The sequence below is a fragment of the Aquarana catesbeiana genome, linkage group LG02, assembly GCF_042186555.1.
Source record: "Aquarana catesbeiana isolate 2022-GZ linkage group LG02, ASM4218655v1, whole genome shotgun sequence".
Classification (NCBI taxonomy): Eukaryota; Metazoa; Chordata; class Amphibia; order Anura; family Ranidae; genus Aquarana; species Aquarana catesbeiana.
The window spans coordinates 658,877,191-658,903,098 of NC_133325.1; the positions used below are offsets into that span (position 1 = coordinate 658,877,191).

General features: G+C 43.0%; 1 protein-coding gene across 1 annotated transcript in view; it reads right to left on the reverse strand.

The window, feature by feature from the left end:
- Positions 1–354: 354 nt before the first annotated feature.
- FKBP6 (FKBP prolyl isomerase family member 6 (inactive)) overlaps positions 355–25,908 on the reverse strand; it is a 321,178-nt gene continuing 295,624 nt past the window's right edge. The window contains exon 8 of the mRNA XM_073616586.1: positions 355–1,406. Within this exon, the coding sequence (XP_073472687.1) occupies positions 1,328–1,406 (79 nt within the window). The 3' untranslated portion in view covers positions 355–1,327. The remainder of the gene's footprint in view (positions 1,407–25,908) is intronic.

The window sequence follows — 25,908 nt, forward strand, 5'->3', positions numbered from 1 at the left end:
TCAGTGCGCATACACAGATAAAACAAACCCAACTGAATGACAAATAGTGTACTGAAACACGTTATAAGGAGCACTTATTTGTGGAGTGCCGAAAAAGGCAGGCGTGTTTTTTGTTATATGGGCACGCATTGAGGGCCAATATCAAATGAAAGGGCACGTTCAAATGAACATGCCAACAAACATGCAAAAACAAGTGCACACATGTGAACGGGTCTGAAGGTACTATGCACTCCAAGTCGAAGCAATTGGGAATTTCTTTATTTGTGTTTACCATAGTCTGTAGGAGATATTAAGCATCACAACCTGAAACAAAAAGACTCACTAAGCACACAATATATTCATAAATGCCTAATAGATGCAAAGTTTATTATTCTTTGCAAAAATAAATTTTAAACAGAACAGTTGAAATTACCAAAATGGCTTACAGTTTCTTCTTTTTTAGACAAGAATGTCAAGGAGAAATAGAACTGCTAAACAAAAAACAGTTTAAAGTGGCCCAAACAAACATGCCTGTTCTGTATGCCCGAGAGCAATATGTAAAGTCAAGTCGACCAAATTAGCTAATCAGAATTTATCTTTTACTAGCCTGACAACAGTACACTAAAAATTGACTGCTGTGTGCAACTTCACCTAAAGACTGTTTCACATAAAGGATGCTCTGTGAACTGCTCTTTGAATAAGTCTATTATGTGTCACTGGGAAAAATTTAGGAAGTCATCAATTATGGGACATGCATACCAATAGATGGTATATTTCTAAAGACTTTAAAGACATCCAAAAATGGAGTTACATTTAGTGTTATTGATCAGTGAACTCAATGAAGGAACAAGAAGAAAAACAATTGCTCTAACATGTACTTATTGGGTAAAGCTCTCAAGTAAAAGGCATATGTGGTGAAATCTTGGAATTTTTATAGGATGTGGATAACAAGAAAACAAAAAATGTGAACATAACCATCTTTCAAGACATAAAGCATGTTATGTCACCTATTTCTACTTTAGAAAAGATTGGAAATAAAAAAATACTAAAATGTACACAAAACTACACCAACAGTAGTGGAAAACTTAACATAGGGCCGTAACATGCACTCTCTGCTCTTATTGTTATGACACAATACACATTATAATATATACCTTGAAATGTAGGTATTAATGCAAGGTAACAAGAACACTGTGTTGGCTTAAGAAAAAACAATGAACATATACTGGCCCCTTCAAGTTGTCAAGTCTTTGTAACTTGACAGGTGAACTCCAAAGAAGCAAGGCGCAGAGAAGCAAGTGACTGTACTGCTTTATCTTACTTGATGAGAACTTTCGGCATTATAACATTATGCAGTTTTGGATGACTTTGGAGCAAACATACGAAGACAGAGTGCTCTCTGTTGATCCATGTATTCCCTGTAACAACTGAAGGAGAGAAAGTATAACATGAGAGAGGAGCAACAGCTATGAATATGTCATTACAGCAAATTGTAAAAAAGTTTTTTAATCTCCAAATTAAAAAAAAAAAAAAAAAAAAAAAGAAATACTTAAAAATTATCTAAACCCAAGAACAAAAAAATGTAATATATTGGAGATTACCAATCCTTGAAATTCCTTTTTTTCCCCCATGCTTTTTCCCCCTTTTCTCACCTGGTGCTCCTTCTAGCAACACACTTTCTGTCCTAGAATGACATCAATCTCCTATAGCATAGTATCCATGGAGGAGCAGAGTAGTCACACTGGGACTGGAAGTGTATTAGAACTACAGAATATCTCTCTCTCTCGTCTTCATTCAACAAGGTGTTCTAAAGACCACAGAGGTAACCTTGGCAGGGCTATTAAGTCTCAGGGCAGCATAGGGACTGTGTGCTCAGCTTGCTACAGGAAAAACTAAAGAAAAATTTGGATTTTTGGCAGGATAAACAGTTATTTTCTGCACTTATTGAACAGATCCAACAAACCACTTTTAATGCAATATTTAACATTAAAAGTGAGCAAATAAGAGAAGCTTGTTGTTTTACAGACACTTTAACGGTCCATAATGTTAATGACTAGCACTGGGGCTTATGTTTGTGCCATTTTAGAAGAGGTTTCACATGGAACAAATACCGGACTAAAACATAGGGGGGAAACCGGTGTATTTAGCAAGCTTTGCAACTAGATATAGTAGTAGTAGTCGTAGACTATTGTTCTATGTTGGTCATTGAATAATGCAGTGTGTGGATTGTACACAAATCTACACCAAAAAGGTAAAAACTTTAACATAAGGACTGCAAAATCTACTTTTTTTCTCTTATTGTTCTAAAACAGGAAACCATACCAACCAACCATGTTACACCAACCATAACATATAAGTATTAATTACCTACATTTTGAAACACCTACCTACAGTATATGGGGTTGGCAATGGGATAACAATTTGACCCCAAGTACACAAATCTTTTTTTATGGCCAAAATAGAAGAGTACTCATTAACATACCCCACAAAACCTGTGGCCTATTTCCACTACATTAACGACATTTTACTTATCTGTATTGCTAGTGAGAAAGATCTTAACCAATTGCACAATAACTACAACTTCTAACCCACAATAAGACTTAAATGAAACCGCTCTCAAGCAGAAATAATCTTCCTAGATGCTACTATACATATTAAAAAGGAACAATCTTGCAAACATCCTTCTACAGAAAACCTAAAGGCCGTCCCACATACCTCAGATATGACTTCCCATGCACAAAAAAAAAAAAAAAAAAAATGTCATCCATAGTGAGGCCATAGGATAGAATTGGATCTGTTCAGGTACTACAAATGGAACTGCATTACAGAAACACATCAGGAGAGATTTCATAAAACAGGACTATAATCCAGTGAAAATTAATCAGGTACCAATTAACATCCACAGAACCAACTATTATAAACTGACTGAAAAGGATAATCGGGTCCCATTGGTAATCACCTATAATCCGCTACTGAAAGCTCTAAGAAAGATCACAAAACAAATCCAGCCTCTTCTTCACAAAGGTAAACAATTCTGAAAGATGTACCTAGAACTACCTAGCATATTTGCAACCACCCAATTGAAGACAGCTTATCGTGAGAAGTTTGCTAAACAGCCCAGTACTACTTAATGCTAAACGGAGCATATACCTGCATACATATCTACAGTACTAGGTACTAGTTCCTGGATCACAGCAAGAGTAGAGAAGGTTAGCTGCAGATCCTCAAATTTGGTATACCTGGCATCATATGCCAAATGTCTTGCAGGATTTTATTTTGGGGAGACAGACTAAACCCTTTACCAACTAATGAACCTTCAAAATTCGCAACATTCAAATGTACCTGTAGTGGCTTTTTTTTGCAGCCGAGACAACAGCATAAATGTGTTCAAGATGATGGCACTGATGAGGAACATAGAGGCTGGAATGGGAATGTAAATTCATACAAAACTCTAGATTGTGTCCAATTAGGGGCAGGAATTGAATTTAATTGAATTTCTGACCTCTGACAACAAAAAAGGATTGTTGTACACACTGTAAAATTGACGGACGCAGGAATTCATATACTGTCCGGAGTTATACTGCCTCCTACAGTAGGAATCCCTCCTCTATCCAGCATGCCTCTGTTCGCAGCAAGCAGTACCAAGAACAAGATCATAAACACAAAGGCGTGGAACCTGTGTCTCTCACTGAACTGCAAGAAAAGGATTTTACAGAGTACAAAAATCCCATTTTCTTTCTCATTCATAGAGGGACACAAAGTCATATACTGTTGGAACATCCAAAAGCAGTGAAAATGAGGGGTGGGCAACACAGCAAAAGCCATTAAAGGAACCATTTACACAGAACTGGGAGCTGCCTACAACCTAAAAGTTGCCTGAGAGACTAGCACCCAAATCTTACACCTGATGAAGCTTAACCCCCTGCCTGATATAGGTACTTGCCAACATGATCAGGACACAGAATCAATCTGATCCCCAGAACCAAGAAAGAAATTGATCACCAACCAGAAAGCAATGACACAACATGGAAGGGAGCACCGAACCAAGACCAAGCGAGATGCTGGACAATCTGAACCCACCATACTGTGGAAAATTGGTGAACTTTTGTAAATACTGAGGTAAATAAAACAACCAACATGGTTACCAAGAAAATGAGAAATTTCCTAGGAGACACCGGTACCAGACAAGGAACCCGTGGGGAAAAAAAAAATATATATTTTAAAGGACAAATCAACCAGTAGGAAGGCCGAAGCCTCTTCTCACCTAACCACCAAGAGAAAAGAAATGAGAACTTCATAACTCAAGAGATTGTAAGAGACAATTATCTTGCTGCTGCAAGACTCACCAAGGATAACCCTGAAGAAAACTACAGCCTGAGAACAGTGTAAAAATGGCCCCTAAGTTCAGCTGAGAAGCCAGCATTTGATTCCACAAAGTCAGCATATCTGAATGGGCAAGGTGCGTAGAACACCACAAGGATAGGCAGCAATAAAGGTTAGACCATAACCATAAATTGATGAGACGGGCACACCCCTGTTGTAGCCCAGGATAAAGCTGGACACACTCACCACTACACAAGAACAACTTTGGGGAATCCCCAAGAAGAATTCTGCTGAAATGTAACCCTGCCTAACTTTGACTTCAATAGACACAGGACTATGAATGCTCCAGACTCCACATATCCCACAAAGCAGCAGCAGCCACAGAACAAGAAAGAGGAGACATATGGAGATGACAACTATTCACCTGAGGGAATCCAGAACAGGGAACAGTGCCAGTAGGTCCTTCTTCACAGATCTGCAGATCAGCCAAAGAAAAGAGGCTTACTGCCAGGTGGACAGGTCCCACGGAGTCCTTAAGCATTTCCTTTTCCTGATGGAGGATACCTGCACCAGGAGAGCAGTTTGTTCTGCCTGGAAATAGCCCAGGGAGACACAAGGCCCTCCTCTAATGTCCTTCACCTGCAGCACTGGGGTTTGAGATGGCCCTTAGTAAATGACCCTCTTTTCCATGTCTAAAAACCACCAGTTGGGAAGAATTGAATTCTGGGATATGGTCTTTAAAGGGTTTAAGCGTGGGTATAACCGAGACCTGCAGAACCAGGCTACCTCTCTTGATGCAGAAAGGACTCCTACTCGCCCTTGATGGTGAAAGCATAGCAGTAACTAGATAGTGTACACTGGCGTACAAACCACCTGTTATGAAAATCCTAAGGGGCAGGTGAACAGGTATGGCCAAGACCTAAACCCATAATGGCAGAGTGAGAGGCTAAGGTGGACCAAGGGAAGATGGAAAATAAAGAGAGGTACCTTTGAGTAGGAGGCCACCAAACACTCGCTGCTCCAATACAGGAGGAGAGATGGGAAACTCCCTATCTGATGACATGGGGTCTGAGGGAAACCATGCTGTGGACTCATCACTCACTGCAGTCAGACAGCAGGAGACACTGGAAAAACAGGCAGAGCTCTGCTGAGTGGGGAGAATGGGAAATGCTGAAGCAGAGTGACAGTGGGGTGGGACTCTAGCAGTGAGAAATTTTTGCAACTGAGACACTGAGTTACTGGGAGTACCGAGGTATTGTGACTGGGGCACTGTGCATACTAAGGACACAAAGGACTATGCAATGAGTGAGCAGGATCAAGTGCGGAGGACGCCAACGGCAGCGTGATCAGTGAGCAAGAGCAAGCTGAGGGGATGACAAGGGCTGTGTGGTCGGTGAACAGGAGCAGGATGAGAGCGTGCCAGGCACTGTGTGATAAGAGAGCAGTAGAAGAGAAGAGGACACCAAGGGCCGTGTGACCAGGGAGTGGGAGGACAGCATTCTTTATTTTAAAAAGGGTCACATCCAACAATTATATGGTGTCTCACAACAAATAATAGTGTTGGGCAGAATATGTAGAAAAGGAGGGAATCGGATGAATTGTTAGGATGGGAAAAAGGGGATAAAGAGAAGGGTGGTGGCCTGGTGTTTGTTCCCATACAATTTAGGGTAAAGGGCTAATCATAGCTTCCTCAAGCAGTCCATTTCTGATCAGATACGGGATAAAGAGAGGCCTTCAACTGCAGGTAGGAGGCCTAGCTTTTCAAAGCAGTCACTGGTATCTAGAGGAATATTTGAATTTGCTCCAATAGTACCATTTTTTGTTAAGGTCTGAAAGCTTGCCTGCGAAGGCCGCTGTTAGTTTTTCTATCTCTTGAATATTGTTCACCCTGGTAAACGATTAGTTTTCATCTCAGAAAAATATTGTTCACCCTGGTAAATTATTGTCTCAGAGTTGGGGGGGGGGGATAAACTCCAAGAGCTGGGGATACATGCTTTTGTCACATTCAATAACGGAATCGGAATGGATTTCTTATACTACTTACAAGACATTGTGGTGAAATGGAGGAGTACTGCTGCTGGATTGTCAAGAAAGGCAAAGCCTGTAGTTTGATACATGATCTCCAAGACTGGTCGCCAGAAGGGTTATAGGGTCCAGCATTAATGTAAAAGGATTCCTATGTGCGTGGAGCACCGCCAGCACAAAGCACTCTGTTGTGGAAAGCTTGGCTAACACAGATGGCATTCTGTACCATCTGTTGACAATCTTGCAAGATATCGCTTGGTATTTACTGCTGATCCAGGCCTTGTGAGCAAAGGCTAGATTACTCTCTTTGCTCTTCTGAAAGTCATACCTAGATCATTTCCCCATTTAAGAATGAATCCAGGGTCTGCCTGTGAGTGGGCAACCATCAAAGTTTGGTATGAGAAAGACCATGTGTAAAGTGAGGACCCCTTAAGGCAAATTTTCTCTAAGGGAGTAAGCTCCTGTGCAAATTGTCGCAGGGCCAGGAGAGAACGTAATTAGTGAGACAGTTGTAACTGAGCCACTCAATGACATTTACAGAGTTTCCCGTAGCCACTCCTTCGCCATCTTGGCTATGTACTTAGGGTCGTTGTGCTGTTGAAAGATGAACCTTCGCCCCAGTCTGAGGTCCAGAGCGCTCTGGAGCAGGTTTTCATCAAGGATGTCTCTGTACATTGCTGCATTCATCTTTCCCTCGATCCTGACTAGTCTCCCAGTTCCTGCCGCTGAAAAACATCCCCACAGCATGATGCTGCCACCAATATGCTTCACTGTAGGGATGGTATTGGACAGGTGATGGGCGGTGCTTGGTTTCCTCCAGACGTGACGCTTGCCATTCAGGCCAAAGAGTTTAATCTTTATTTCATCAGACCAGAGAATTTTGTTTCTCATGGTCTAAGAGTCCTTCAGGCGCCTTTTGGCAAACTCCAGGCAGAGTGTCATGTGCCTTAAATGAAGAGTGGCTTCCGTCTGGCCACTCTACCATACAGGCCTGATTGGTAGAGTGCTGCAGATATGGTTGTTCTTCTGGAAAGTTATCCTCTCTCCAGAGAAATGCTGGAGCTCTATCAGAGTGACCATCGGGTTCTTGGCCACCTACCTAAGGCCCTACTCCCCCGATCGCTCAGTTTGGCCGGGTGGCCTGCTCTAGAAGTCTAGGTGGTTCCAAACTTCTTCTATTTATGGATGATGGAGGCCACTGTGCTTATTGGGACCTTCAACGTTGCAGAAATGTTTCTATACCCTTCCCCAGATATGTGCCTTGATACAATCCTGTCTACAGACAATTCCTTGAACTTCATGTCTTGGTTTGTGCTCTGACATGCACGGTTAACTGTGGAACCTTATATAGACAGGTGTCTGCCTTTCCAAATCATGCCCAATCAACTGAATTTACCACAGGTGGACTCCAATCAAGTTGTAGAAACATCTCAAGGATGATCAGTGGAAACAGGATGCACCTAAGCTCAATTTTGAGTGTCATGGCAAAGTCTGTGAATACCTATGTACATGTGATTTTTATTTTTAATAAATTTGCAAAGATTTCAAACAAACTTCTTTCCCACTGTCATTTTGGGGTATTGTTTGTAGAATTTTGAGGAAAATTAATGGAATGCATTTTGGAAAGGGGCTGTAACATAAAATGTGGAAAAAATGAAGCGCTGTGAATACTTCCTGGATGCACTGTATGTGCAAAGGTACCGGAGGGAATGAGAAACCATTTGAAGGGAAAGTTAGGGCACAAAGTTCGCAGCACAGATTCCAGAGCGGATATGTTTAAGGCCTCAGATTTCTGAAGGTGAACTTTAAAATTGAATAAAGATTTAAATTTTCGCAATTCCTGGAGGAGGGAGGGTAAAGAGAAGACGGGATTCCTAATGTAGAAAAGCAGGTCATCTGTCTAGTCAGCAACTTTGTGGTGGTAGTCCTAGGACATGATGCCTGTAATATCTGGGTTTTTACAAATATACTGCAAAAAGGGCTCCAGGGTGAGAATGAAAATGAAGGGTGAAAAAGGGCAGCCCTGTCGGGTCCCATTATGTATATCAAAAGGGGGCCGAGTCAACCCCATTGATGCGGACCATAGCTGAGGGAGTGAAATAGAACGCCCCAATCCACAGACGCATGGGGTCTGGAATCCCAATCCATTGGAGCACATTAAGCATAAATGTTCAATCAATTCTATCAAATGCTTAAATGCTTTTCAGTGTCTGTAGACAGCAGAAAAGGGGGGGGGAGGGCATGTCTGACTCTAGAAATGAGATTTATTGAGTGGATAGCATTTGCCTGTACTTTCCTGGTCGGGATAAATCCTACCAGGTCTGGAAAGATAATTTGTTTCAAGATCAGGCTGAGCCAATTGGCTAACCACTTCAGCCCCGGAAGGATTTATCCCCTTAATGACCAGGCCATTTTTTCCATACGGCACTGCATTACTTTAGCTGACAATTGCGCGGTCGTGCGACGCTATACCAAAATAAAATTGATGTCCTTTTTTCCCCACAAATAGAGCTTTCTTTTATTGGTATTTGATCACCTCTGCTGTTTATTTTTTGCGCTATACACAAAAAAAAGACTGACAATTTTGAAAAAACACATTGTTTTTTTTCTACTATAAAACATACCCAATAAAAAAAAATTAAGCCCATATGTATTCTGCTACATATTCTTAGTAAAAAACAAAAAAACAAAACCCAATAAGCGTATATTGATTGATTGGCGCAAAAGTTATAGCGTCTACAAAATAGGGGATAGATTTATGAAATCTGATTTTATTACTAGAAATTGCGGTGATCAGCGATTTTTAGCGGGACTGTGACATTGCAGCAGACAGATCAGACACCTAACTGACATTTGACACTTTTTTGGGAACCTGTGACATTACAATGATCAGTACTAAAAATATGCACTGACATTGTACTAATGACAATGGCAGGGAAGGGGTTAACATCAAGGGTGATCAAAGGGTTAACGTGTTCCCTGTGTGTGTTTACTAACTGTATGGGGGATGGGCTGCTTGAGACAACACACAGATCCATCTTACTGCATAGCAGAAAGACATGATCTCTGTGTGATCCCCTGTCAGAACAGAGATATGCCTTGTTTACGCAGGCAGATCCCTGTTCTGTCTCTGCGACGACTCGCTGATTGACTCCCCCGCTGGCCAATGCCCACAGAACGCTGTGTACGAGCCCAACGTACACCTACAGCAATTCATGCAGCCGAGCCATCCTGCTGCAGTATAACTGTGGCGGCCGGTTGGCAAGCGGCTAAACTTTTTGAGAATATTTTCAAATCGCGGTTTAGTAGAAAGATTGGCTTGTAACTAGTGCACTGTAAAAGGGTACTTATCTGGTTTTAGTATCTCTAAAATCTGAGCCCTAGTCTTGTCTGGAGGCATCACATGGCCTTTCATATAGCATTGCATTGAACACCTCCAGGAAAAAGGGGAGGGAGCTGCGGGAGGAAAAAATTGGGGCTATGCCACTTGGAGTAGATAAAACGGCTGTCAGCACTTCCTCCTGAGTGATGGGTTTCCTGTTCTTCCATAGCAAGAGTGGGTAGGGCTGCTGTTGACAAGTAGGAGTTTATATCGTCTAGGTTACAGTCTGATGGGGAGTGGGGAGCTCTAGAATTCAGGTTGTATAGGTCAGTATAATAAGACCAGAAAGTTTTGGCGATTGCCTTGTGGTATGCAATTTGGCGCCCGTAGAAGAGTTGATTGCTAGAATAAAATGTACGTAGGGCGTTAGAGCTCTGCCACACTTGTTTCCATACTTGTAAAAGAAACGCCTGTTACGTGTAAGCAAACTTTTGTTTTAAGGAGAGAAAAGTTGTGTAAGCATTGCCGAAGTGCAGCAGTTTCAACGTCAAGTTGGGGAGATGCTCCGGTGTTTTTATGACAAATCTCCAATGTTTGAAGTTTCAAGACGAGTTCCTTGGTCTCTTGCTCCCTTGACTGCTTGAGCCTGTGTTCATGTTTTAATAGTATACCATAAATGTAGCCTTTGTGAGAGGCCAAAAGTGTAAGGGGATTTCCACTGAATTTTTGTTTAAAATCGAAAAAAGTGCCCTGTTCCTTTGTCGGGTCTTCGTGGATTTCTGGAATTCGTAAAAGACTCATTGAATCACCAACTAGTAGACTTTGTGGGTAGCAAAGATGGCTGTAGATCAATGCTCATTGGGGCATAATCCGAAAGAGCAATGTGACCGATCATCGTGTTAATCACCATTGGTACGGAGGCAAGCTTTACAAAAAAAAAAAAAAAAAAGTTGATTCTAGAGTAAGAAACCATGGACTGTGGAATGAAAAGAGTAGCCCCTATATTTAGGATGGAGTATGTGCCAGATGTCTAGAAGTTGGTGTACATAGAAAGTTTTCTTAGAGCGGAGCCAGAGTTTTCCTAGCTGCTCCAGACAACCGAGAAACACCACCAGTTGTGTCTTTAGATCAGGGCCGTCTTTAACACGGGCCAAAAGGGCATTGTTGTAGGACACAAAGCAGCTGCCCCTAGAGCCCACAAATAGTCTTCCTGGTATAGCTAGGCTTCCAATCCCCCCCCCAGCTTATCTGCCTGCCTTCTCCGTTCGTTTACTGTGCATGCAGTGGGCTGTGTTGCGACAGGGGAGAGGTGAGTTGCAGGTTGTCTGTGTAATTCCCGCTGACCCCCCCCCCCCTCCTATCAGCAACCCACAGGAGTGGGCTTTGTGTAATCCCCACTTACCGCCCATTTTTTCCCACCGCCGGAATGTACACACAGAGCCAACTGTGTGTATTGACACCTCGACCACCCCTTTTTTTCCTGTCAACAGCAGGGGGGAATAATAAAACAGAGGACCAGAGCAGGACACTGATGTGGCATCAGGCTGTCTGTAATAATCCCAGCTCGCCACCCATCCCACTCTCTCTTCCCCCCACCTCCTAGCAATAGGAATGGACCAATCAGCAGGGAGGAGAGGAGCATCATGTCACAAGTAGTCCACAGAGAGCCCATTGAAAATAATGGCGGATGAACTACAGCCCGATCCAGCTTTGGAGCAGTAAGGAGCAGAGAACCAGATTTTCCCAGGCAAAGTTTTCTCCTCAAGTTGGCTATCCAGACACTGTGTGTGTGAGAGGACTGTGCTTGGGACGCCGAGAGAGAGACAAGAGAGAAAGACTGCCAGCAAAAGCTCACTGCCATGTGTGGGACTACCAGAGAGTAAAGAGCATGACCTGAGTGTGAAGAGGCGAAGCTGCTACCAGGATAAGGCCTTGTGCTATACTGCCTACCAGAGTCGCCATGGGCAGCCCAGAGGGAGTGGACACATGATCGGAGGGATCACTACTGGTGTGTTGCTAGGTCTAGTAAGAGAGCCTTGTGGCCGCTACTTGTTACCACCGTTCTAGACTTGGCCTTTAGGAATCACCTAGCATTGGGGGCCCACGAAAATGTTTGCTCAGGGTCCAATCAATATTAAAGATGACCCTGCTCCAAATGGGTCTAAAGTGAGATTGAAGTTGCTGCCTAATATCAGAGTTCCCTCCGTAAACCCCTCCAATCCTGTTAAAGCGGTAGTAAACCACAGAAAAAAAAAAATGAATCAGGCCCCGCATACTAGCACATTATGACAAACTTACCTGAAAATGAAGCCCTCCATCAGTGTGCTGTCACCGCAGTAATCGCTTCCATCTTTACCCAGTCTTCCTTCCGGGTTCGCGGGCTTCAGACGAACGAATGGCCAAGCCGCAATGACGTCACTCCCGCATGTGTGTGGGAGTTACTGTTTACGCCACAGGGCATGCCGTTCCTTTGGAGCGCATGTGCTGGTGATGTCACCAGCTGTTTCTAAAGTAAATATCTCCTAAACCATGCACGTTTAGGAGATATTTATTGTACCTATAGAAAAGCCTATAGTAAAGGTACAGTGAAAATCAACAAAGGGCGTTTACTCCCACTTTAATAGGGAATCTAAGGAAATCTGAGCAACAATGTGAAAAGAGACATTTGCCAGAGTGAAGGTATGCTGCTAGATGTGGCTCATTACAAACTGGAATCGGCCTTTCATACCAGCATCAGAGGCTATAAACTGCCAAGGAAGGGAACTGGACAAGAGGATAATCATACCTTTAGATTTCAACGCTTGTGAAGAACTGTGATAAACTATAGGGATGCATTTATTGTGTAATGTTGGCATCTTGTCAGCTCTAAAATGTGTTTCCTGCAGGAAAGCTATGTGTGCTTTCTGTTTTCACAGGTCAGTCAGGCACAGTGACCTTTTTTCTTGTCTGATGAGCCCCTTAACATTCCAGGAAATGATCCTCAGGGACATGCGAGGAAGGGGAGAACCTGGTCTGTAAAGAAGTAGGGATAGTGGACTAAAAAGCCCATAAAGGACCCTCAGGAGGGGCCATCATAAGAAAAGGAGGAGGAAACCTTAGGTAGAAAGAGAGGGCAAGAGCAAGTAGAGAAGAAAAGGGGAACTCAAGAACAGCAAAGAAATAAGCTCACTGAGCTTGCTAAATATACAGTCTCACGTGGAGACAAGGGAAACTCCAGCCACAGAGTATGGAGCCATTTATTGGGGACCGTGGTAAGGCACAGTAGGGCCAAAGATCCCTGGGCCTGTGTAACAACATATCATAGGAAGAGATCTATAAGAAAATCAAGGAGGCAGCAAGGCCATATTTCGGGAAGACAGGCACAATATAAGGAGGGAGAGCAACCCATAGGCCATGGACCCCACAAGGAGGGCGGAAGGCAGTCCAGGGGTCTCTCAGTCTCCATATAGGCTTTCAGTTGGGGAGCAGCCCAACAGCCATGCGGCCTAAGACCTTTCATTATCAAGGTCTGTCAGGCAGGAGGAGAGTTCCTCGGTCCAGGAACAAGAAGTAGTTTAACCTTAAATTGTGTAGATGGACCAGTGCCGTTATTCACCCTTACCAACTATGTAACTGCATATGTAACTGAAGTTAGAAGCTACACTCTCTTGTTTTAGTAAATCAACCACAAAGAGTTCACACTATGAGAACAACCAAATGTTGTAGCAGAGGCAACACAGAGGATTCAAAATTATGTTATGGCAGAAGACAGCAAAGGCTGGTCAGGGGGTACCTCTGAAGGAGAGGGACGAGGCTGAGGAGTATAAAAAGGTACCACTGAAGACCTACACATCCCAAAAGAAACAAATTACTTACAGAGGATGGTGTCCAATATTGGCTACAGCTCCAGAGATCAAGTTGTGCAGGAGCTAAGCTTTTTAAACAAAGGGCCAGTTTACGGTCCTTAAGACTTTAGGGGAGCCAGACTGGCCTTTGGAAGTAGAAAAGGTCCTGTCAGTGGGGAAAAAATGCCCCATCTTTGGTGTCGGTGGGAGCAATTGTGCCCCATCATTGGTGGCATTGGGAGGAATTGTGTTCCAGCATTGGTGTCATTGGGCCCCATTGTTGGTGTCATTGTGAGGAATTGTGCCCCATCATTGGTGTCATTGGGAGGAACTGTGCCCCTTCATTATGCCCCATTGTTGGCATTAGTGGATGAAATGGTGCTCCAAGAACTGGATAAAAGCAAGCAAACGGGCAACATCTGCTCACAGTTTGGCCACTGTTTGGAGACCACTGAGCCACAGCAAGGGGTTCTGGGTTTGGGAAAACCCAGGAGGGCAGGAGAAGGTCCGTTAATTAGTGTGATGGCACAGGACAGAAAGAGGGAGCAGCTGAATTTCCCAGAGGCAAGGGATTAACCTGTTCCTTGAGAGCTTGTTGACTGAGTCAAGCTTAGTGAGCCTGGTTAGACAGAAGCAGATAGAGAAAAACATACAAGCCATCACAACTGAAGTATAAGGCTTCAGACATTTTAGAAAGATCTAACCCAGCGGTGCAGAGATCATTTGTAAAGGGGCCCAACTCTTTCTGTTACGGTTTGACTGATAACAGTCAACCAACAGAAGACAAGCACAGAACCTGCCAGAAAACAATGGGAATTTTGACCAACCTATAAAATTCTTAATCTTGGTATACAGTATAGGACACAGGATCTATAGTCATATACCATGGGTTATATGTCGCGATCCTGGGGTGGTTGGACACTGGCAAAAAGCTTTGCTGGAAACACCCTCCAGTGCACGCTTATAACCCCACCTACCCAGCTGCTCTCTCTCCAGGTGCTGTCCTGAAAGACGAGGTGAGAAATATGTGCATGTGAACAGAGAGCAGTGTCATCCCAGAGACCTGGCAAATTACACTGTCCAGGGCAAAAAACAAAGTATCAGCACCCAAGGAATGAGCATGAATTTTTCTAGAACAGAGTCTTCCAACATAGAATCATGTTGTCTAGTCATTTGTCCAGTCAAATTAGCTACAATCTGACAAATAGATATAGCCACAATGGCCAGTTGTAAGACAGGACCAGCGGGAGCAAAGGGTGACTTTAAAAAAGCATCAAAGTGCCTGTCAACTGAATCCTTAAAGCAGTAGTAAACCACAGTAGAGTTTACCACTTCAATACAGGGCACTTCCTGCCCAGACCAATTTTCAGCTTTCAGTGCTCTCACACTTTGAATGCCAATTACTTAGTCAACACTGTACCCAAACAAAATTTGTATCATTTTTTTTCACACAAATAGAGCTTTCTTTTGGTGGTATTTAATCACCACTGTTTTTTTATTTGTTGCGAAATAAGCGATAAAAGAGCAGACATTTTGGAGGAAAAAGAAAACTTTTTTTAGCTTCTATGATAAAATTTTGCAAAGTCGTCATTTTTGTTTTTGTTAATAAATTTGGGCCAAAATTTATACTGCTACATATCTTTGGTAAAAATAACGCAAATAAGTTTATATTATTTGGTCTGTGTGAAAAGTTATAGAGTCTACAAGCTCATTTCTTGAGGCCCTGAAATGTCAGGAGAGATTGACAGTTATTTTGTGCTTCTTTCATCGCACCAACTGTTGTCACCCTCTCACCAGGCTTCTTGGTGATTGTCTTGTAGACCATTCCAACCTTGTGTAGGTCTACAATATTGTCCCAGACATCCTTGAACAGCTCTTTGGTCTTGGCCATGGTGGAGAGATTGGAATCTAATTGATTGCTTCTGTGGACAGGTGTCTTTTATACAGGTAACAAAGCTGAGATTAGGAGCACCTCATCTCAATTCATTACCTGTATAGAAGACACCTGGGAGCCAGAAATCTTGCTGATTGATAGGGGATCAAATACTTATTTCACTCATTAAAATGCAAATCAATTTATGACTTTTTTGAAATGCGTTTGTGGATATTTTTGTTATTCTGTCCCTCACTGTTAAAATCAACCTACCATTAAAATTATAGACTGATCATTTCTTTGTCAGTGGGAAAACGTACAAAATCAGCAGGGGATCAAATACTTTTTTCCCCTCATTGTACCCGCGAAATGGTCTTTAGGTCCTTTGTGCCATCGAAATGGACCACAGCCCTGGACTTGCAGCCAACTACCCTTATTGCACCACGTGCCATAGTCAACACTGAATGCAGGATCCAGTGTCCGAACCACACTTTACAGGCCAGCACCACTGATGTGGGTTCTGTGTATTGTTCTCAAGATGCACACTGAGGGCAACCTATCCAGAAATTGCTAGTGAGCTCTGAGGTCATAAACATTTGGATCTTGAAAAAAAATGTCAAAGTAGTGAAGAAAACAAACAGTTTTGTGTAGAAACATCTCCAGAGGAGAACTAATCTATCACCTAAAGACACTCGCAAATAACTGGAGTCCCACTAAATAGGTGGGGTTAGTAAAAATGCATATAAGGGGCATGGCCTAGCGGAGCATGTGAGCGGACGCATCTCAAAACAGCTCCGGTCTCTCCTGCATCAATCCTTCGCCATCCTGGGTCGTTAACGTCCGAAACATCGAACCACACAGTCTAACCTGATGCCAAGAGTCCCCACTCTGCAGTAAGGTGTATATTTCTGGTGGATGGGCAACCGAAAGAAAACTGCTGGCCAAGGTGAACATCACTACACGCTCCTGCCAAGATGGCCGCCGCAGCACAGCAATGCACTATGTCTCACCTGCATCTACCCTCGATATCTTTGGGGATGCCCCCTACTCATCTCCTCAATCCTCCCCGGGTGTACCGGACCCTCCGCATATATCCTTCCATATGTCCCTCGCCGAGAATGAAGGAGATGGCGCGGACGGCGGTCCTGGGCCTACACTGTCCGATGTAGTACACACCATCAAGGTAAATCATACTGATCTAATGGGGGTGGTGGCTGAACCTAAAAATTACTTTGCAATTATGCGGCAAGATGTACAAAAGATACAGGGCAGGGTCACTGAAACCGAACACTGCATTAGTGATCTGGAGGACACTGTTAACCCCATACTGCCTAAACTTAGTACATATGGCGGGAAGATAACAACCCTGGAGAACAAGGTGGATGACCTCGGAACAACCTGCAGTTAGTAGGTCTCCCGGAACGGGTGGAGGGGTCTGATCCGGTGGCCTTACTCGACAGCTGGCTGGAGCAGGAGTTCAGCCGCAACAAATTATCCACATGTTTTGCGATTGAACCGGCCCACAGGGTTCCGGGTCGGCCTCTCCCAGCAGGAAACCCTCCCCGCACCATGGTGAGCCGTCTGCTGAGCTACAGGGACCAGGACTCCATCCTCCGTGCTGCTCATCTGAAAGGGAGCCTCAAAATCAATAAAGCGGTGGTCTCGCTATTTTCAGATTACTCCGTGGTTGTTCGCAACCAGAGAGCCCAATTCCAGCAAATCAAGCAGAAGCTACGGGAGAACTCCGTTCAATATGCCATGCTGTTTCCAGCTACCCTTCGAGTGGTCCACCAAGGGAAAACACACTTCTTTCAATCTCCTAAGGATGCCTTGATGTGGTGGGAATTACTGCCATGGCTTCCTCACCTCCCCACCTGAGGGGAGATGTATTTCACCTATCGGCCTATATATTTTATACCAGGAACTGTGGAACTTTCAGCAACTCCTATAATGTGTGGCTTCACTCACCAATATGTTTTTTTAATGCAGGAGAGTCCCAGGCCGCCTTCTACTAAGTTGGCACAATCTGCTATGGGGGATAGACTGTTCAATCCCCATTTCCCCTTTTTTGAACACTGACTTTTTGTTTTGTTTCTTTTTTGGTTTATGGGAACAGGCTATGTGCCCGCACATGGTAAAAGTTTAGGGTCTAGGCCCGCTCTGTTTTTCAGGAGTTGGGCAGGGTTGTTGTTACCTTTTGGTAACCCTTACTTATATGTATATAGTTTTGTTATGTGTATGAAGTATGGATGGATAAATGAATGTGCACTGAAAAGGTCTAGCCTACAATACGGGGGCCGTAGGCGGAGTCTGGATAGCTCTGCCTTCCTCCCCTTCCATACCCCAATGATACCACTATAGAAAAGAAAACCTAGTGCACAAGGCATGGCAAGACCCCTTGAGACTTTAATTGACAGACTAAATGTAATAGAAAAAGTCAGTGTTTATTAGACAAAATTGGAAAGAGGTAAATATAAAATATAAAATGTTGAACAGGATTAAAATACATGAAAAGCATGAGACTTAGCTGCTCTGGATACATATGGTGGGCTAGCATAGACAAATGCCATACATGACGCCTGACATGTTTTGGACGGAATTGTCCTTCTTCAAAGACTTGTGTCACATACAAAGATATGTAGTTTTTCTATAATAGACCAATCACATATTAATACAAATAGTCACTATAGTACGCATAATTATACCCCCAAAAATATTTACATTAAACGAACATGTGTTAATTCAAAAAGATGCACCGAATGTACTTACAATAGCAGTTGGCCAATGATGAGCACATGTGGAGATCAAAAGGTATATATAGCCAGATGGAACCAGCTCAGGGAGGGGCCAAAATGATGGAGAGTAGGCCACTATATTGCAATGCTGTCGCAAAAACAAGGGGGGGATTTATTTTTTTTTTTTTTAATTCTTTGTCATTTTATAACAATCACAATGCATTTCCCTCCGGGGATAATTCCTCATACATATCCACATTAATATATATATAAAAAGTGACATGGTTATCCCCTCCTACCCCCCAGCCCCCTCCCCCAACCCTCAGGACAATGCTCGTCGAGGACAAAGTGCTTGCCCGGTTATGCCGGGCTAATAATCTCCTCTAGATAACCCCAGGTCCCTTTAAACTTGATCCATGCTGCCCATTTCCCTAAATGATCTTCCTCTTCAGGTTTGACTTCCCCCTTGTCCATACCCTCGACACTGTATACCTCATTGAGGCTGAACAACCAGTCTCGAGTACAGGGGCTCGAGGCGTTCAGCCAGTTCGACGCTATCTGTCTCTTAGCTACATCGAGCATTATGGGGATCAAAGAAGTCTTGTAGTTCTTTACAGAGTCCGAGGTCCCGTGGAAAAGGCAGACCCACGGGTCCTCTACTATTTCCTTCCCTGTAATGTCTTTTATCAGTCCCAGGATTTTTTTCCAGAAGATTTTTATGGCAGGACACTCCCACCAAATATGGGCCATTGTTCCTGGAGTTGAACAACCCCTCCAGCAAGTATTTGATTTAGTCTTGTCCATTTTGCTTACCCTGCCTGGGGTGGCATACCATCTTGCAAGGCATTTATAGTGGCTTTCTGTTCTTCTGGTGTCTACTGCTAAGTAATGGGCCATCCTCAGGATCTTATCTATCACAGTTCCCTTACATTGTGACCCCAGTTCCTGCTCCCACTTTTTAATGTGTGGGGGTGTCTCCAGCTCCTGCTCTGTTCCCAAGATCTTATATATTTGCGGTATCCCCCCTCCTGTCTGCTCCTTTATACAGAGCTGCTCGAACGGTCTGAGCTCCTCCATACTCCTGAGAGGTTTCGGAAGTCTCTCAATGAAGTGGGAGAGCTGGAGGTACCTCCACCCATTCATTACCCATAGATTAGGTTCTAGACTTAATTCTGAAAATGTGCGAATTTGCCCCTTGTTTAAAAAATGTTTCAATTGTACAGAGTCACCCTTCAACCAATTCCCTCCCACCTCCCTCCTCCCTGGTTCAAAAAAAATATTATTTTTCATGTGTATCAGTGGTGAGTTGTATGACCATTTATTCTTGAAGTGTATCATATCCCAATATTTAAATGTGTTATACGTTAATAAAGATGTGTATGTGCTCAGTGCTCTGAATTTTGGGGGGTTCCAAAGTGCCTGTCCTAAATTCGTGTTACTCAACAAGTGCTCGATGTGAACCCAGCGCTTGTCCGTATCTTTTTTACACCATTCCGTGATCCGTGACAACACTACTGAAATGTAGTATCTATTGAAGTCTGGTAATGCTATTCCACCTTTTTTTCCCCCCTACTTAATACTGTGAAAGCAATGCGTGTTTTTTTGCCACCCCAGACAGCTTCGCTTATTAAACTCCTAAGGGCTTTTAAATAATATCCTGGTAGAGGGATGGGCAGCATCTGAAATTTATACAAGATCCTGGGCGTTAGACTCATTTTAATCGCATTTACTCGCCCAAACCACGAAAGGGGTCTGGCGTGTAATCTTCTCACTTCTTGCCTGATGTCATCTAACAAAGGAATAAAATTTTTTACATATAGTCTATTAAAGGTGTTGGCTAGTTTAATCCCCAGGTACTTGATCTCCCCTTTCCAAGGAAAAGGGAAGACAGCAGCCAGGTGATCCTCTTCTTGCTTACCTAGGTTGATGTTCAAGCATTCAGATTTCCTGGAATTTATTTTAAAATTCGAGACTTCTCCATACTTTCTAATAATCTGAAGCATATTGGGGAGGGTTATTCTTGGGTTTGTAATGAAGAACAGAACGTCGTCGGCGAAAGCCGCTAGTTTGTGTTCCTCTGTTCCGACCTTTATACCCCTGCAGTCCGGGCTGTTGCGGATAGCAGACAACAGGGGCTCGAGGGTCAGGACGAACAGAAGTGGGGAAAGAGGGCAGCCCTGCCTTGTTCCGTTGAACATCCTGAAGGGCTTTGATATCGCCCCATTAACTCTCACCATCCCTGCCGGGCTACTATAAAGGACTTTAACCCAGGAGATAAACCTCTGTCCGAACCCCAAGGCTTCCAAAGTGTTTATCATAAACCCCCAGTCTACCCTGTCAAATGCTTTTTCAGCATCAATTGACAGGAATAGAGCTGGGGGCCCACCATGTTTGCAAAATTCTGATAATAGCACCGCCCGAACCCCGTTATCCCTACACTGTCTCCCGTTAACAAAACCCGCCTGATCCGGGTGCACCAATGCTGTCATTTTCTCTTTCAGTCTGTTTGCCAAAACTTTTGCATATAGCTTAACGTCTGCATTCAGCAGAGAGATAGGTCTATAACTTGAGCACAGCCTGGCATCCTTGCCTTCCTTCCGAATTAGGGTGATTGTGGCGGTTAAAGCTTCAGCTGACATTCCACATCCGATACCGAGATCATTCCAGAATCGGCATGGCCTCGGGACCAGAATGTGTTTCATTTTTTCTAGATAGAGGTGAAACCGTCCGGGCCTGGACTTTTCCCCTTCGGAGAATCCCTTAAGGCAGCTAGTATTTCCTCTTCCTCAAAGGGTTTGTCCAGTAGGTCCCTGTCCTCAGCTGACATGCCCCCTAGTCCCGCCTCCTTCAAAAATTCCTTACCCCTGTCTGATCGAACAATATCCCCTGACCCCTGTTGCCCTATCGAGTAAAGATCCCCGTAAAACTTTTTAAATTCTTCTGCTATGGCATTACTGGTCACTCTCTCTTCCCCTCCTTTGCTGAATACTTTCTCTAAATAATTTCTACTTCTTTTTTTCCTAATTATTCTGGCCAGGTGTTTACTGGGCTTATTAGCCCAGAAATAGTTGTTCCTGGTTATAGCATTTATAGCTCTCTTGGCCTCCTGCTCCATCGTATCCCTTAGCTCCTCCCTCTTGGCGACTAATAGATGATATCCGTCTAGGTCCTGGCCCTTTGTTTTTTTGTGTGCTTGTTCCAAGGAAAACATTTCCTCTATCAACTTTCCTCTCTTTTCTTTCTTTTCAGACCTGCACCTATTGACATCAAGATGCCCCTGATATAGGCTTTATCAGTATCCCATAATATGGCTGGTGATACTTCCCCCGTGTCATTTGTTTTAAAGAAAAAAAGTCTACCTCGTCTTGTAATCTCTCCACTACTCCAGGATCCCTCAATAGGTCCTCGTTCAATTTCCAGGAGCAGAGTCGCCCTTGCGCCTCTAGTATTTTAATCCGCATCGTGATCGGCGAGTGATCAGACAGGGTCGTTACTTCTATCTTTGTTTCTTTGATCCATTCCAGCAAACTATGGTCTACAAAAAAATAATCCAGTCTGGAGTAGGTCCCGTGCACAGGGGAGAGAAGAAGGTGTAATCTCTCTCCTTAGGATGCTGCAGTCTCCAGACATCCATTAAATGGCTGTGATATAACTTGCGCCTGATGGCCCTAAGTGACACCTTCCAACAAGGGGGGGATTTAATGCTGCAAGAGCACCCAGTCAGTGCAGGACATATATCAGCACTGACAACTGGGCCGTATAATGTATACTCCACAACTGCACAAGATGTAGATCTATAAATATAAACATAATATAATGGTAGCTAATTGCGATAATAGCAATAATTGTGATCAGCAAAAAAATATATAAAGTGAATCAATGTGCTTGTCTAGAGATCAACCCGTGAAAGTTTAATAATAAAGGTACTGACAATATATCTGTAAAGGTCATACCTATAAGCGCTGAACATAGGAGAGGCTCCACTCTCTGTAACATGAGAATTTAATCCATCAGTATTGATGTGCAACTATAAAGAGCACAAGAGATACCAGATAGGGTGAATGTGCCAGAAAAAGCACAAAGTACTATTACAAGAAAAAGGCACTGGTTGTCCAAAATTGGAGCCGGTCTAGCCAATTAATGCTAGTAAAAATACTAAATAAAGAAGCTGGAGAGAGGACATTACCTGAGGTATGATAAAGAGATGTTTCTGCAACCGCCTGGCACATCCGAATGGCCAGATGGTGCAGACACACTGATTAAATACAGAAAGTGTAAACAGCTGACTAGGATCACTATTTAGCAATCTGAATCAGCTGTGGCCTGATCACAGAAGCCGCCCTGTGCTGTACGCATGGCTGGTGTGATAGGGTGCTCTCAGATGACCTGGCGCAGGCCAGCCCTAAGGGGCGGAGCTGCGTCAAGGCGTCATCAGCACGCGCAGGTCTCGAGTTTCCGTGCTTCACAGTGAAGTGCAAACAGGAAGGGAATTAGCCAAACCATAAAAAGTGGAGGCTGAGGTACCCAGACACAGGCAAAGCGGTTGGCCAGGCTGGGAAGCCTCCCGCGCGCCGGGCAGCAGTATAGACTCCCATGCCATCGCCAACAAGGTATACATGTGCACTAGATGTAAATAGTGACCTCTTGTGGTCAAAGTTGAGACAACCACAAATGGTTACATAAGGGCAAAATTCTGCAATATAACAAATGTAGTTATTAACCATTACAGAAAAGACAAAAATCTAAACAATAACAAACTAGATATTCTAATATACAGTAAGCAATATTAACCACTTAAGGACTAGCCTCGTTTTGAGATTTGGGTGTTTACAAGTTTAAAACAGTTTTTTTTGGCTAGAAAATTACTTAGAACCCTCAAATATTATATATTGTTTTTTTTTTCTAACACCCTAGAGAATAAAATGGCGGTCATTGCAATACTTTTTTTGCACCATATTTGCGCAGCAGTCTTACAAGTGCACTTTTTTTGGAAAAAATTAACTTTTTTGAATAAAAAAAATAAGACAACAGTAAAGTTAGCCCAATTTTTTTTTTTATATTGTGAAAGATAATGTTACGCCAAGTAAATTGATACTCAACATGTCACGCTTCAAAATTGCGCCCGCTCGTGGAATGGCGTCAAACTTTTACCCTTAAAATTCTCCATAGGCAACGTTTAAAAAATTCTACAGGTTGCATGTTTTGAGTTACAGAGGAGGTCTAGGGCTAGAATTATTGCCCCGCTCTAACAATTACGGCGATAGCTCACGTGTGGTTTGATCACCATTTTCATATGTGGGCGCTATTCACGTATGTGTTCGCTTCTGCACGCGAGCTCATCAGGACGGGGTGCTTTAAAATTTTATTTTTTTCTTATTTATTTTTTGACTGTTTAAAAAAAAAAAAAAAAATTGGATCACTTTTATTCCTATTACAAGGAATGTAAACATCCCTTGTAATAGAAAAAAGCATGACAGGTCCTCTTAAATATGAGATCTGGGGTCAAAAAGTCCTCAGATCTCATATTTGGACTTAAATGCAAAAAAAAAAAAATGTCATTTGAAAAACATGAAAAGACGACAACAAAAAAATGGCCCTTTAAGACGTATGGGCAGAGCTGACGTTATGACATCGCTTCCGCCCTCCTATGGTATGGAGACGGGTGGGGGCCATCTTACCTTCACTCGTATCCATACCATAGACATGACAAGTCCTGATCTCCTCCACCGCTACCGACGGCTCCAGTAAGCGGCGGAGGGCGGTGGCACCTCTCCCGTCGCCGACAACGGTGATCTCGTGTTGAATCCGCCACAGAGACCACCATTATCGTAAACACGTCCGTCTCCTGAAAAGATGGATACCTCGGTTGTGGCAGCAACGACATATATGTACAGGAGCCGGTCGGTAAGTGGTTAAAGGAAAATCAGCATAAAAAAATGTGATGTTAAATGTCAAGTTCACATTTGCCTGACTGAAAGCCTTCAAGATATGGTTTGAGGCTAAATGTTTCATTGAGGCCAGGAAAGACAGTAGCCTCCAGCTGAAATATCCACCTTGATTCGCTCTGTAGTAATAATTTATTAAAATCCCCCCCCTGGGATTGTTTGGGATGTGATCAAGAGCCAGAAACCGAACTTTGGGAGTACGGTCTGGATGGACAGTGAGACTGTCTCCCTAACGGGATCCTTCTTTTTAATGCCGACAATGTGTCTATAGATTCTTCGCCAAAATTCCAATATACTATCCCTGCAGTGCGGCAATTGATAAAGTGCTTGGGTTTAATTGGTTTTCCATTGGGTAAATATATATTTTTAGCATTGTCCATGTACTGGCAATAATTGCAGGAGCCACATTTGAATGTCGAAATCATCTTTAGACTAATATGGTTCGTTATACTCCAATAGAGATATCAAATTTTCAATGGCTTCAGATTCCATAAGAGACAGACTGGTAGGTTGGTTAGGTTGTATTTTATTATATAGACACTTAAGCAGTAAGTTACGTACAAACAAATGTACGTCTTTTATGATCTCAAACTTGTCCAACTGCGCTACCGAACAAAAAGTAAGGCCCTTTTGAAGGACTTGAGTCTCATCAGGGGTTAGGATGTGATCAGAAAGATTAATAATATTTAGTTTCTGGTGGATGGGTAGGATTTCTTGTGTTGATGTGGTCGATTGTGTAAATTGTCTTGATATTTTTTGGTTTGTGACCGCATGCGGTCTAAAAAAAAATCACCTTGACGTTAAACGGTGAGTGAAGTGGAAGTATTATACTGGTGTGAAGTTTTAGTGTGGGCGTGAGAGGATTTGGATTGATTGGAGTATACTCTAGAGTGCGAGGAGACATCTGTGTCTGAGATGTCATCACTGAAAATGTTGGCAGGACGGCCACGTTTTTGGCGTCTGTGAACATTGCTGGTTGAGGGTGGCGAAGTAGATGGAGTAGCAGCTTTGGACATTTGGGTAGTCTTATTGTTAGTATTGGGCAAAATGCGAGCAGTTGTGCTTGCATTACAGTACTCCGTCTAAAATTGTCATGTCATCTATATGCCCTTTCTTCCAGAAAGGCTTTTTTGTCTCGAAAAAACTTTGTCTTTTTTAATTAAAATATCCTTATTGAATTTGTCAAAGCGATCTCTAAGTTGTCCTTTGTGAATTTTTGGAATATTTTAATGTAACCAACACTTTTAATTTAAAATTTACTATGACCTACGACATCCAAAGTCTCTTTTTTGGACCTCACAATATCCAAACACTCTGATGGCTCACTACAGAGTGAGCTATATAGAAAACCGACAGCCGGTAATACTATTCTGGCTGCTTCCAGCTTTCATCCAAAACCGTTGTTAGCATTGATACCATTTGGACAGTATATTAGACATGTGCATTAGTTCTCGTCCGAATGCATTTTCGAATTTCAGGTATTTTCGTTATCGTTTTAACAAACGATAACAAAAGGGCAGAATGCGAAAACCGAAAGTTCCAACATAAACAAATGCTTTATTTTCGTTTTAGATGCGACAACAGTTCGATATAGATAGGAGATTCGACATGACCCTGACAATAACAATCTGTGTCTATCGATCCTGTGATCGAATGTGCCTAACCTTAACTCTATTAGTCCAAGATTATTCTACATAGAGAGAAAAGATCGCTGCTGGAATTGGGTGGGAGAAGTAAAATAAAAATAATGAGGACGATGATGAATGTTATTGACCGATTGTAACCAAAGAGGAGGGGCAGTAAAATAGCTAGAACTAAGTACACACGTACAGCCAACTTACTTTCGCTTACGATTTGCTAGCAGAGAGAGAGAGACACACAC